This window comes from Fundulus heteroclitus, chromosome 2 (genome assembly GCF_011125445.2).
Source record: "Fundulus heteroclitus isolate FHET01 chromosome 2, MU-UCD_Fhet_4.1, whole genome shotgun sequence".
In the NCBI taxonomy this organism is placed as follows: domain Eukaryota; kingdom Metazoa; phylum Chordata; class Actinopteri; order Cyprinodontiformes; family Fundulidae; genus Fundulus; species Fundulus heteroclitus.
In genome coordinates this window covers 37105524-37120229 of record NC_046362.1, presented here as the reverse complement: position 1 = coordinate 37120229, position 14706 = coordinate 37105524, and the positions used below count along the sequence as shown (strand labels likewise).

Below are 14706 nucleotides of genomic sequence, written 5' to 3'. Positions count from 1 at the left end.
AATTAGTAGCACGTGTGCTAATGTGCACAGAGCTTGATCTAAACTACAAGTTCTGGATGGCTGGTAACATGGATATCTATAAGCTAACATCATTTTAAAAAATATCTTTAAATGATTAAACCCTAAAATAATCGCTACTGGCCTTCAGTATGCACCCATGAGCAACAAAGATGCTACTGTATTAGCTTAAAAAACAGCCATTATGTTGCAGTTCACCTGGTCTGGGAAAAATCTGAAATAGGATAAAAAGAAACTGATACTTAAAGTAAATTTAATATATTTTTAGGTTTCTAAATATTTTCCCTAACAATTAATTCTTACTTAGATACCTTCTGAGAAGTTTAGAAAGGTTGGGAAGGGCCGTAAGGAGACGGCTAACGGTGTGGTGTTAATAATAACACGTCAGCCACTTTGGAGGACATACAGAATAGAAAGGCAACTGCTGCAGAGGCAACGCCACAAAAGTGTTCGATCCGTGCACAACGGCAGGTTTCTGCACTAATGTTGACTGTGGAAATCTGAGACTAAAAGGTGAGATTTTAATCATTTACTGGCTATAATCGCTAGTCATCAGCCATAAACACAAAAATGATATTTTTTAACAATTAAAAAATATCTAAGTCTCCAGTTGAAAACACAGAACTTGAAGCTTAAAGTAATACTACGCTAATAATCACTTGGTTAGTAAAATATGTTAAAAATAGTTCAACCTGTCAATTCTAATAATTTTGTTTTACTCTAAAATAATAACAAAACCCTGTTTAATAATGATGGCTCTTTGACACAGACGATGTGTCTCTGCTGAGGACAAATTTCATTGGAATGTATGTAGCAATGGCAATAAATACGATCATTATTATTATTATTATTATTAGCAGCAGTAGCAACAAGGTTTATTGCTGTCTGAGCCAAATAAGCAAGCGAGACAGCACTTGTTACTGCAGGAACAGCATTAGCTTCTAGCGTCTTTTCAGAACCAAACATGGGAGATGGACTTTAGACTTATAGAGTTGGAGTGATGTGACAGAAGGCGTTATATGAGTAACATTTGTACAGCTACATTACTATTGTGTATATTTTATGTGGAGAAAAGTGAGACTTACACATTGACCGCATGGCTCCTTAATATAAAGTATTCAAGCGGCACTGAGAGAAAGTTCCATGTGCTGGAAATAATGTCCTGGTTCATATGAATCTTGGGCCGCCCTGTCCTTGCCCCAAAATACGCAGATCAGTATAAACACCCAGAAAGCACCCACCACGTGTCCAAATACCCAGGACAACGGTGCTGTCAGACAGGCACAGAGTTGTCCTCAATGGAGAAATATCCATATACACTTCATGAGCTCAACCAGATTTTTTACTGACTTTACCATCGGTTTAAGCTTCAGTTGTTGTGTTTTAGATCCAACCTCTTCACTCTTCTGCAGCTCTTGGCTGCTTGATTTTTAACACTCACTTTTAATACTATATTTGAAAGTAAACTTTTACAGTAACTGGTTGTTTTATTGTTTTAGGCAGGATGGACACATGTTAACTGTGGGCTTACAGCACTTTTCTACACACAAGTCGGAGATTTTGAAGTAAAACCCAAAAATATTCCTCACCTTATTGGTAATAACAATCAGGTTTACCTTTAGGTAACTCGTCTCTCACCCAGCCTGATATGAACGGTGTCCTTCGTGCATTTAGTTTAAGGAAAAACTCAAACTTTTTTTCTTTTGGTGGTCTTAATTGTTGCCATTTCTTCTGTCATTGTCCTCCAAGATGGACCGGGATTACATTTGGTGACATAACTGAAACCACACAATAAGCGAAACCAAGAAACCCAGCTCTGGTGAGCCTTACGAATGGGAAGGCAACCTGCCACAACTGTCGATGCGCGCGGCAAGGTCCTGTTACCTTCAGAGGAACAGCAAGGGCAGAGGGAGAGTGGTCTTCGGCGAGGCATCCCCACAAAGGGCTCAACTTCCACAAGATGAAGGGGGGGGGGGGGGGGAGGAATCATGTGACACAGATGGGGGTTGAGGCCAGGGAGAAAGGAGCATGAGAGGATAATGTGGAAGAAAGGACAGGACACCACAAAAGCACAAAGATGGGGAAGGAAGGGGAAGGAGAAGGGTGCGGCACAGAAAAAAAAAAATATCAAGGAGAGAAGTCAACAGAGTACAGCAGCACAGAGAGAGGGTGGAGAAGAGCGATCCCCTAAAGAGAAGAGCTGGGAGAGATAAGCTGTGTGGCGTGAAAAATGAAAAAGGGTAAAAACACAGAAGGGAAACAAGTACAAAGAACAAATCCAGAGGACCGAGCTGGAAAAATATAAGCCTCCCGTTTGATCTTCCATTTGCAGCTCTGCAGATAAACTTCAATTAGGTAACAGCTCCCTATGTCAGTAATAAAACGGGGATAGCCAACAACATATGTTCAATGTTTATCAAAGCACAGAGAATGATTTAATACCATTATTACAGCCATTACTGATCACCGGGCCATCCATCACATTCACACACACAGATAATTGCTTTGTCTTTAAAGAGCCTCTCAGTAAATACCTACTTGAGCATGGTTGGACCACCCAGCCTAATTTGTTGCCAGTGTGGAGACTTTTGAAGTTGGGAGACTTTTGAAGTGCAAATTGGGACTTATTTTTCTAATTTACTTCCACTGAAGAGATTTTCCAAAGAAAAAGAGAAGATCGTAAACAGCAGAGGCTCCTTTAATAAAAGTCCAAATAATCAATGTAAAAAAAAATGTGTTGCTCAGGCAATTTAAAAAGGATGCAGTGCTGATTGTGTGGGACATAGTTAGGAGGCTTAATGGTTGGTGGTTGAAGAGCTTTGGGGGCATGAAATGCTGGATAATAACGACGAGAGACTATCACAGAGAAAAAAGGGACGGCTGCAGGTTACAATGTGTGCTTTGGGAAGATTGGAGTCCTAATGGCTTTTTAATAGCTTCCTCAAATTATGCAAATATTTCTTTGAAATATATTTTATGCTCAATAGATTTTTATCTGTACAGAGATAATTAACCTTATCTGATTCCATTTTTATAGAAAATTACATTTAAGTGACAGAATCTAAAGGAAGGAAATAACTGGTTTTCTCATCACCTGAGGAGAAAATATAACACCAACGGAGCAAGTGCATATAGCGCAGACTCAGAAGCAACAGGTTTCCACTACCCCTGCAAAATTAAAACATTCCCCCATAACATGTCCAGAGCACCAAGAACTAAACCGTTTACAGCCAACTAAAATATTTTTTAGATAAGGGATTCAAAGGGATTATCAGAATATGAATGGCCGAAGGTTTTTAAAGACATCCTCCTGGTAACAGACACAAGAGAACAACGTCATCGTTCTTCCAGATTTAACAGCTGCCATCAACAATCACATTACCCTAATATCCTGTTTGGACCTTTATGCAGAACGTTGTTGTTACTGTACTGTAGGGATTCAAATTTGAATTGGCTGACAGAACCTTTTGCTCTAGCCTAAAGGAGTCCAGATCCTCTCTGTTTTATTATCATATGGGGTCCCACAGGGTTCAATACTTGGGCCTCTGCTTTTCATTTTGTGTCTACTACCTTTGGCTTCAGTACAAGAAAGCCCAATATTGCTTTTTATAGTTATGAAGATGAGACTCAGGTTTAGGTGACAGAAGAATGACTACTTTAGTTGCTAAATGACCGTCTTAGGGAATTGAAAGCTTGGAGCGTACCATATTTTTGACTTTCATAAGAAAATAAATCTTTTTTTTTCCCTCCAAAGGTCGGTAATGGATCTTTTGTAGAGAACACATGGTTTCGATTGAGACGATCACTAACTTGGGTTTTTTTTAAAAAATTGTGATTTAATCAGTGCACTTTTGAAATGCAACTTTTTCAGCAACAAATCTGTCAGAAAAACCTGATCTTGCCAAAAGTTAAACCATTATTCACGCCCTAACTGCAATTTGGCTGGATTACTGTGACTATCTGCATGTTAATATTGTCCAGTCAGCCTTGTCACGCTTTTAGCTGTTGCACTTAGCCATCTAACAGGTTTTAACTGGTATATGAAGGTGAGAGCATATTGCTTTTGTTTCATCACTGCACTACCCGTCTATCCATTTTATAGTTTATTATAAAACCCTTACATCTGTTTCTAAAGCTTCTTCTCTAACTAGCTTCACATAAACTCCTTATCTAAGTTGCTCACATCAACAGAGCAGTCGATGCTGGAAGGGCCGTGGAGCTTTTTGCCCTTTTGACTTCCAAGCAACACATTCCCATTATGAATTAGAAAGGCTTCATCACAAAGCATCTTAAAACCTCCCAAGATGCACCTTTTGGCCTTTTGATCCAGTATAGAAAGATATTTTAATATCTCTTCTTACTCACCTGTGTTTACCTGTAGGTATTCAGTTTCATTTCAAAGGATTCACACTGCTGTCTTTAAAGTGCCAAACAAACCAGTACCACAAACTAATGAGACCAAATGTTAACAGAAAAACAAGCTGGTTGTACAGGGATGAAACAGCATGCCTCTTGTCAGCAGGCTACAGCGAAGAATTTTAAAATGCTCCCCTTTAATATCGCTGCAAATGCACCTGTCAACAAGCAGCAGAATAAAAACCACACAAATCCAGCTCAGATATGTGGAAACAAGTTTCTCCTGCCTCTTACTGAGATTCCACCGACTCTAAATACGACAACTAGCCTCTCGCAAAACACTGCTGAACTCACAGCAGACATGAGGAGGAGAAAAAAAAGAGGGATTCCTCTGCAAGACAACAGAAAGCACATAAAGTCTCCCCCAGACAAACAGAGACAGTTCCCATGTACCAGCCACACATCAAACTGCTACGATTAAAGGGTTATAACAGTGATCTATCAGAACATACAACATAAACACTCTGGGCGTAATGCAACTGAGCAGGTATGAGAAAGCAACTGTTGGGAGAATAAAGCAGCGCCTCAGCAGCAGAGATTTCTGAGAGGAAGCGCCAGGCCAGCAGTTTAGTATGAGTCAGTTCATGGAGGTTATATAACACTTTGGCAGTGAGCTGGGCTTCATGTGCATTTAAAATTTATATATTCCATCTTCAATGTGCAAATTCGTGAAATGAAGGTCGGGATGAAACGAGCCAGAAAGCTGGATTAATTGGACATATTTAATCACGATAATGTGAATTTTATAGTCAATCCAAACAGGTAGTGTGGAGTTCATAGAAATCTAAAGTCCCCTTTGTGAAATGTCTGTTCTCTTTGTTTGTTTGTTTTAAATAATCTCTTTACAAGATAAGGCTTGCATTTCCGCTCCTCGTTTGAAACATTTAAACCTACAAAGGAAAGATCAATCCCATCTGTTGGTCTGTGTCTGAATATTTTATTACTAATCCTGTCAGGGGAATTATACGCCTCCAAAACGCTGAACCATGTGGGGTCCATCTAAGAAATAGACATTATTATTCTCCAAGGTTCAACCAAGTGGCAGCTATATCAATGATGATAAAATGCTGCTCCCTCCCCAGCATCAGACTGGAGTCTCTATCAAGTTTTTTTTTGTTTTTTTTAAAGTAGCGTCTGGAGTCCGTGACAAAACGTAACTCCCAGTAGCTGCTGTTGGTCTACCGTCTGTGATTCTGACTCCCAGCAGGCCTTGCAGGGACGTATTTTCTTGCCTAATTTTGATTTAAGGAGGAGCATTGTTATAGTTAATAAACCAAATCTGTGTTTTTCTCTTACAATCAAAGTGAATTCAGCCTTTCCAATAATATTCACAGTGAAAATGACTGTACTGGCTGCTGCAGCTACGACCGTGCCCTGCTGCTCTGCTCCGTCCTCAGACATGGACGGCTCTCTGTGAAGGACGGAGCCGGACGGAAAGCGGATGAAACCAAGGTCAGGGCATCCTGGGATGTTGAATGAAAAGTTTATCAAGCAGGAAAACAACTTTTTCCTTCAGTTTGGGGACCGCACTGCAAAACGTTACAAACCACATTATCAAAGCAAACTATTAACATGCTAGCATTAGCTTAGCATTTTAGCTAACTGCTCTGCATGCATCATCAGCATGAGCAACACTTGACTTCGTTAGATCAGATCATAAAGTCATAATTACAATTATTTATTTCAGTAACTCCATCAGACAGATAAACATTAGATCAATTAATTAAACACAGACTGATGTTTTTCATTAATTTTTCTGCTTTTCTGCTTACAGCTCATGAAAAAAAACATTTAAAATGAGAATTTTACATCAGACTAATAAACACATTTAATACAGAAATGTAGGTTGGTGACAAGTATGTTTAATACCTGCTTAAAGGTACTTTTAATCTAAAAACGAGGCTTATCACAGCACATTTTGATTTATTGAATATGACTGTCACTTTTTAGTTATATTATAATTGCAAGCTTTAATGCATTTTCTGGGACTTTGAGGGACCAACAGAAAAGTAGTGAATAATCATGATGGGCAAGAAAATAGATGTATGGTTTGTTTCATCAATGTGGTTTGTGCCAGACTGTTAACAGGACTTTTACACATATGTGGATTTTATTCACTAAAAAGGTCACTTTTGGAGGCAAGTTGCTGCAGTGAATTTTATTGAGTGCTGAATACTATTTAATCTAAAACAGACTTTTCTAGATCGTATGCACAATGACACAATAAAGTATAAATACTTTTCTGTTGTATTGTTTGCAGTAGGGCTGTAGGAATATATATATATATATATATATATATATATATAAAAAACTATAAGGGATCGCTGCAAAGAAAATTAACATGTGATGAACTGCTGTACTTTGGTTCCAGCTTGTTAAGAAGTGTCCTGAATCCCTGATTTTCCACAACAGAAAATGGCCTCGTATTAGCGGCTGATCTAAGCATGGTGCTGTATTGGTTTTGCTAGAGTTAGCAGCTGCATACAGTATTTTTGTTTTTGTTTTATTGCAGCAAAAACAATAAATGTGTCTTGTCTGTCGCCATTTATCGTTTCGACTAGAAACCCAAAATGCTGGGAAAAATAAACGCAACTGGATATCACTCTGTCGTTTAGAGTTTCTTCAAAACAGAAATATGCATTTTGCTCAGACTTTTCTCCGGTTTGTGTGCTCAGATTTCTGCTGCAGTCTGTATCGTACAATCTGCATAACAAGAAGGGACAAATACCAATAACTCTTCCCTTCCCTCATTCTTTATTCATGACTTCATAGAGATCAAAGATTATGTTTTTAGAAACTGTGTGAGGCCAGGTGTCTGATCTCTGATGCAACAAGTATCACGACTAGAAGCTCAGGGAGGAGGGTGGACGGGACAGAGGAGGAGGGAAGGTTAAGGAGCACAAATAGTGCAGAGGCTAAAAGCCAGCCAATCCACCAGACGCTAGAGGTAGACAAATCTCAAGTAGTAAAACAAGTAGGGGAAGGAGTGATTGGGTTAGCTATTGGATTAGTTTTAAAGCGACAGATTTGAAATACATACCGCCCAGATGCAAGTCCAGGATTTCACTGTAATTAGAATCTCCCCAATAGTCTACAACGACAGGGTAGATTAGAGATAGGAGTTATTTTACACGGCCCCAAACTGGGCATCCAAACACAAACACACAGACCAAAATCTTCAACAACAGCATGTCATGCAAACACTCAGACGCGCCGTAGCAACACTCAGAACAAAGAGAGTTCGGCAGTACTCGCCACAGTTTGTGCTGCGGTGCGGAGGATTGTGCAACACCAATAGAAACTGTTCACTGGGTCAGTGTTGGCTCGGGTTTATGGCCAAATGCATTGAAGAAATCGTTGTTTATGTTACTGTGGATTCAGTTTGACAAGTCGAGGTGAGTTTGGATGGGAAAGTAACAGTAACTTATGTTCAAACCAGTTTATGTGCGTTTGAGAGAAATAGATACAAAGGAGAAGCTTCAGAAGGCTCCGAGTTGCTGAATAAAAAGAAGAGCAGTCCAAACAGATTTCAACAAATATCTGCACCATTTCACTTAAACATGTCAGATATTTGCAGAAAGTCGTCTAAACAGAAGAAGCTGTCAAAGTTGTAATCAATGCAAACTGGGTGCCGAACGATCCGCCTGCAGTTTAAAGACTGGAGCGTGATCAGAGTACAGAAACTCTCCTCATTGAGAGGCTGCAAGAGAGGCTAAACACAACCAGAACGAGCACAGACACATCCATGATGGGACATCGCATGCAGCTCCGGACTTTGACGATGGCAGACATGTGATGAGCAAACAGAGATCAACACGTTTGAAGATGGAGAACCGCTGCTGTGCGTCACCACAGATGGAGTCCACATGACAGAGTGCAATAAGGCAACCCAAGTAAATCTAATACCTGATCTTCGTTTGTGCTGTTTGGGTAATGTATAAGTACCTTTATACAAGCCTTTAAGAGAGTAGAGCAGTACACAAGTTAAAACATATCTCAACACTTGATTAGATGAATACTGGATGGCAGAGATGAATTTAATTGGTAGAAAATGGAAAAGTCTGAACTAATGTTTGAGCAACTGTACATGCATCTGCATGGTGCATGTTTATATTTTGTTCTATTAGTATTAAAATTATTCATTACAATAAGTTACTATTCATGATTAAAGGGCAAATACCATCATATCTTAGAGCCATAAAACCTTCACATTTTGAAAGTAGGGCTGCAGGATACTAGGACAATATATAATTGGATATAGTTGTTAAAAACTGCAATAAATATATGGATTGGCTTTAATTAACATTGTTATCACTTTCCTCATCTGCACAATTTCACCACCACTTGCTGCAAACTTTTGCACCTTGTCGACCTCAATTTATATCATGTTTACGCATCAGGCGTGGTAAAAGTTCATCCAAACAATCAAATCTATTATTTACCTGCAGAGGATTATTTAATGTGCCTTGAAATATAATAATTGACTAAATATTGTATCCAAGCAGCGAATGTGATATAGGACGCTTTGATACTGCTTATTGTGAGTCGATATACTGCGCAGCTCTAACTGAAAGCATGAAACATCAGACGTGTCCGTTGTTTCCCATTTTATAAGCATTTTATAACCTTTCTAGTTAAGCCTCTATTAGAAACAGGAAGTGAGAACTGCATATGGACGTAAAGACGTGTCTGCAGTGACGGACTGTTATCGCAGCCTAGGTAGCAGACCGTTTTATTATTAAAAAGACCTTTAAATGGGAATTATTCACTGACCGCAGTGACCGTTATTGGCAACGAAAATAATCTCCTATCCTCCATCTCCTAACTGCTTTATTCACCATTCAAATCTTCAGTTTATGGAGAATTTGCAATCACTGCTTTTATCATAGCTGGACTTCGTGTTAGGCACCGACACCCACCCACAACTTTGCGTCCCACCATTTGTCCTTACCCCTGCTGGGTTTGTTCGTGCTGTTTTTTTTAGTAAAAGAGTGTTGTGGAAAATTTAATAGATGTATGTAACTCTGATCATATCTGGTCTAGATGCAGCTGGATGTTTTCTTCCCATGTAAAAGAGCTCAGAGCTCACAGATTTATTATTGTGTTCTGTTCAGCCGAGGACACAGAGAAGAGCTGTGTTAGATAAGAACTGGATCGTACCAGCTGTGTGCATTCCTGCATCTCAGAAAACGACTCCCACTTCCTACGTTTACCCAGAATGCATAAATGTGTAGTGTGATTCTGTTTCCTCACTGCGTTGGGGCAGATACATTCAAACGCTCTATGCCTTTGAATAAATTTGCAAAGACAAAGATTTATCTTTCTCTATTTTACTGAGTAGTTTTCTTCCTTTTTTGTTGATAAGGATTAAATCCACCACAAGAGTAAACTCTCTTTTAATGTATAACCGGCAAACACTGCAGGACCTTTGGCACTTTGTCAGTCATCTTACTGACGGCAATACTGGAGTGTTTTGACTATTTTTTTTTTATTAGTTTAACTTACTTTTTTTTTGGACAATAAGTCGCACTTTTGTTCATAGTCTGACTGATCCTGCGACTTATAGTCAGGTGTGACGTATTTAACGCTTTTAAATGGTACCAACCAAGGAGTAAGCATTACCGTTTATGACCGCTACATTGAGCTCTGGGCTTGTAAAACCTTAATTTTGCTTCTGTGCCACTTAAAAATGTATTCAAACATTAATTTATAGGAAACAAAGACTGAATGCATGTTTGTATGTTGTTTCACTGCTTCAGTCTGCATTCATGCAGCGGAGCGTTGCGTGGTGACTGACTGATCCCTGTTACTGGGCTGTTTGTGATGCTAATAGCAGCTAGCGTTAGCTTACAGCGCTGTTTTCTGCGCACTTTAACAACTTCGCTGATGCACCTGAGCTTTATGTTGCTCTGAAACATCCGTGTCGTACTGTTACGGCCTAATTTAGGCGTAATTAGACCGAAATGTGCTGACGAGAATTTTCCCAGTTAGATTTGCTAGCCTGTTGTGCTAATTTACTTCATTCATCCTCCCAGGTATGTTCCAGCTTATCCAGCCTGTTGTGGATGCAGTTGTGTAACTGAATAAATTGCCTTACCAGATTAAATGTACTTAAATGTAGTCCTTTTCATTTTTTTTTAATATATTTCTAAATAAATGTGACTTATAGTCAGGTACAACTTATACATCTTTTTTTTACTCTTTTTTTCTTTCTTTGACCGGTGTGACTTATATTCTGGAGTGTCAAAAGATACGGTATCCATTTTTACCTCCTCTGTTACACAGTCGTCTAATTTATTTTTCTTTAATTGTTTATGTAATTTGCATTTATACAGTTCTTTGTGGACCTTTTTTTTTTTTAAAGTGCTTTAAAACAAAGCTGGTACCGCATGTTTGAACTTCCATGTATGCCATAACCTATCAGCTAATTTGGGTTGCATTCTCAGTCACCTTGTGCTCACATCTTTTTCTTTCGTGCTTTTTTTCGTTTTTTGGACTTCACGCGTGAGAATGAATAAAAACAAGGTGTTTAACTACAGAGCTGCTTTCCTGCATGTTTTATACCAGGACGCCCGAATCAAGTGGATGTTTTATTAGCAGGTTCCTGTAAAACCTGATGATGTGCTCAGGAGTTACTGTAATCACCTGCGCAGCGGCAGGGACGCGTGTAAAACACGCAGGACGCCATGTCTTGGGGACTAGAGCTGGACAACCCTGGAAGAGATTGTGAGCTACAAGCCTGAAAGAAAATGATGATATAGGCCCTTTAAACACTACAAGTAATGAACTGTGCTGCTCAAAATGGGTGGTGATTTATTGTGTGTGAAAGCCACTTGCCAACACCGTTTTAACATCATTACTTTGAAGGAACAACAGTGTCATCTACTGCCAGATTGTACTCCGGTAGAGCTGACTGAACTGTAAATGTGGATCTTAGAGCAGAGTCAGAGTCGCTGCTCAGGAGACTGCGGTGGAACAGATTTGCACATATTACTGTTATTCCCTTTGGAGCATCTATAAAAGGTTTAACTCATAACGACGTAAAGATAAAATGAGGTCCTGGAGGGCAGGGAAGTGGGAAATGAGATTCAACTGTCAAAAAAAAAAAAAACTTTATAAGATTAATAATCAGCAAATAAAAGTGGTGACAGCAATTAGCGTTGTAACTGTGGATGTCATGTTGAATTTGTGGTAATAGTAAAGATAAATCGGCCACATGGAAGAAGCTACAGGTTTAGAAAAGAAGCCGTTGGATATGAACGTTCGGTAAGTTGTTACCTGCTTCTCCCCGCAGGGCTTTCTCCACAGCTACGCCTCTCTCCTCCAGCTGCCTCTGCTTCTCCTCCACCTGCTCCAGCTGCCTCTGGATGATCTGAGCAGACATATTAAGAAATAATGACTCCAAAAAGGGGAACAGATTTCCTGAATAAACAATTAGCATACGCTGATTACCGGGCGACATGGCTTAGAAATTAAATCTCAGATTTTATCGTACCAAATCCAATTCATGGAATTGTTTTTTTTTTTCTCTCCTCTTTTTCGTTTCACAAAAATTAAACAAATTATGTTAAAAACTTGTTTTATGTCAAGTATTTTGACTGGGAGTTGACCTGAATTCCAAGTGCAGCTTAATCCAAGCTGTCAATATTTTGACAATATATTTTCCTAAACATATATTTAGCAGTGCATTGTTTTTTCTTCATGGAATGCCAATCAGTCCATCAGCAAAACAAAACCCTGATTTTCCAAAAATTAAATCTCAAACAATTGTAAATTCCATTAAAATAGGTTAAATTGATTTATCGCCCCGCCCTACTTATTACACATGTTCAAGAAAAAAACAGAAAAAAAAACTCATGAAGCCTAAAACAAATGGAGTTGTTCTAGTTACAGCTTTAGAAAAGTTGCCCAAAAGTACTTTAGATCAGAAACCCCCAAGGATTAACCTAATTGTTTCTATTCATAATAAGAAATAATCTAAGTCCTGTGACTTTATGCTTTACGTATGTTTGTTCAAATATTTCAATTCAATTCAATTCAATTTTATTTATATAGCGCCAAATCATGAAACATGTCATCTCAAGGCACTTTACAAAGTCAAGTTCAATCATATTATACAGATTGGGTCAGATTATACAGATTGGTCAAAAATGTCCTATATAAGGAAACCAGTTGATTGCATCAAAGTCCCGACAAGCAGCATTCACTCCTGGGGAACTGTAGAGCCACAGGAAGAGTCATCTGCATTGTACATGGCTTTGCTGCAATCCCTCATACTGAGCAAGCATGAAGCGACAGTGGGAAGAAAAACCACCCATTAACGGGAAAAAAAAAACCTCCGGCAGAACCGGGCTCAGTATGAACGGTCATCTGCCTCGACCGACTGGGGTTACAGAAGACAGAACAGAGACACAACAAGAGAAACAAAAAAGCACAGAAGCACACATTGATCTAGTAATATGTTCTACATTAGATGGTAGTAGCGGGTGAGCCGCTACTACCATTACTCAGCTTGTTCCTTTGTTTCTAATATTTGTCTTTTCCCATGGAATATTTCCCTCTGTAATGTTTTTCTGTTTATATCTTGTTACTAAAAAATGCTACTGTATATAAATAAACTTGCATGCCTGTTCTAACAGCCATCTCACAGATTCCCACATAAACATCCCATCTCACTGCTGCTGTTGGGAAATGAAATGCAACAGTCTTTATTAAAATAGGCGTGCTCTTTATGAACACAAACCAAAGTAGTTAAGTGTGTTAAACAAAAGTACGGAACACCAAAGTGTTCAAAATGAAATAAATAAATAAAACATTATGAAATAATTATCTACTTGAATAAATAAGACATAAACATTCAAAGTGATAACGAAATTTTTTACACAAATGAATAATCGGTGAGGCAAAAATATTAAACTATGTACAAATTCTGGTACAGCAGATAACAACTACAAAGTAACAAATTCAAGCAAAGGAAAAACTTTTATAAACAATGTTTTTCAACATAAAATGTATGAAACCAAACAGTTAATGTATATACGATAAGATAGAGCAAAGTACTGCCAATAACAATATCCACTGTTTACTGTATGGTTACTTGACTCCATGAGCTCAGCAGATACGAGCAAAATACGATTAAAACAACAAAGTTTGTGTACAAACAAGAAGTCGCCTGAATATAAACTGTAGATGTGAGTCTCTGGTGCATTTTTGGTTGAAACATGTTTGTTCTTTATTCAGAGAAGTTACTCACAGTGGGTAGAGTAGCCGGACATTTTACTCATGTAAGAGTAGCGATACTTCTTTATTATATTTACTCAAGTAAAAGTAAGAAGTAGTGCAGTGAAACTACACATAAAAGTAAATTTTGTACAAAAAGTTACTCAAGTATATGTAACTGAGTAAATGTAAGTAGTTACTACCCACCTCTAAGTCTTTATAAGCATCTGTGAGATACTTTCTCTGTTCTGTTATGAAGTTTATATCAATCACAAAGAAGCAGGTGAGAAATAAATGTCGTTTTTGGGTCCTAAGTGCACAGAGAGGGAAGAGAAATCAGGCGAGCTAAGCACAGCCTGGGAAAACGGGCGGCTCGGCGCCGAGTCAGAAGCCTGAAGACCCGAATCCAGAGTCCGACTGTCAAAGAAGCGCAGCAGGCTTCAGTCCACAACAGCTGACTCGCATTTAAATTCACATACAGCAAAGGAAAAGAGGAAAACAATTCCAGCTATGATAATTCAGCATTAAAAATAAATAACACCATAAAAGATTAATGTGCCATACCTGAGCTCGATGCAGCCTTTTGAGTTCCTCCTGCTTGGCTTGTCGCCGGGCGGCTTTCTGGACTCTGCGTGTGAGCTTGGCATTCAGCTCCTCATCGGTGTAGGTTTTCTGTTAGAGCAACAAACACACACATTGGTTCAGAGAGTCTCATTTCTGAATGATTCAGACTGGAAGCTAGCCGCGTTAGGAGCCTGAAACCTCGGGAAATCTCAACACCAGAGAGGAAACTGGACGATCGGAGGGCAGCGTGACCTAAGGAGGAATATTTATGGTTTCACTGGTCAGCTACTGGTTTTAGGTCTAAAAGGACATCAATAAAACTGCGTGGAGAAGCTTTGATGCAACTATTTCATGAAAAAAAAAAAAAAATGTCCGTTTTAAAATAGATAATTTTAGGGATGGACTCTTAGCAAATTTTTACTACAAAGCATTAAACCTAGGTGGGTTTTATTATCTGCAACACTAAGACTGTGATGGGCTTCCAACTCA

The 14706-nt window shown here is 38.8% G+C and overlaps 1 protein-coding gene across 1 annotated transcript in view; it reads right to left on the bottom strand.

Annotated features, from left to right (window-relative positions):
* mical3a (microtubule associated monooxygenase, calponin and LIM domain containing 3a) overlaps positions 1-14706 on the bottom strand; it is a 78739-nt gene that overhangs the window by 8726 nt on the left and 55307 nt on the right. Inside the window, 3 exon segments of the mRNA XM_036126660.1 lie at positions 1903-1968; positions 11713-11806; positions 14218-14325. Coding sequence (XP_035982553.1) covers positions 1903-1968; positions 11713-11806; positions 14218-14325 — 268 coding nt within the window.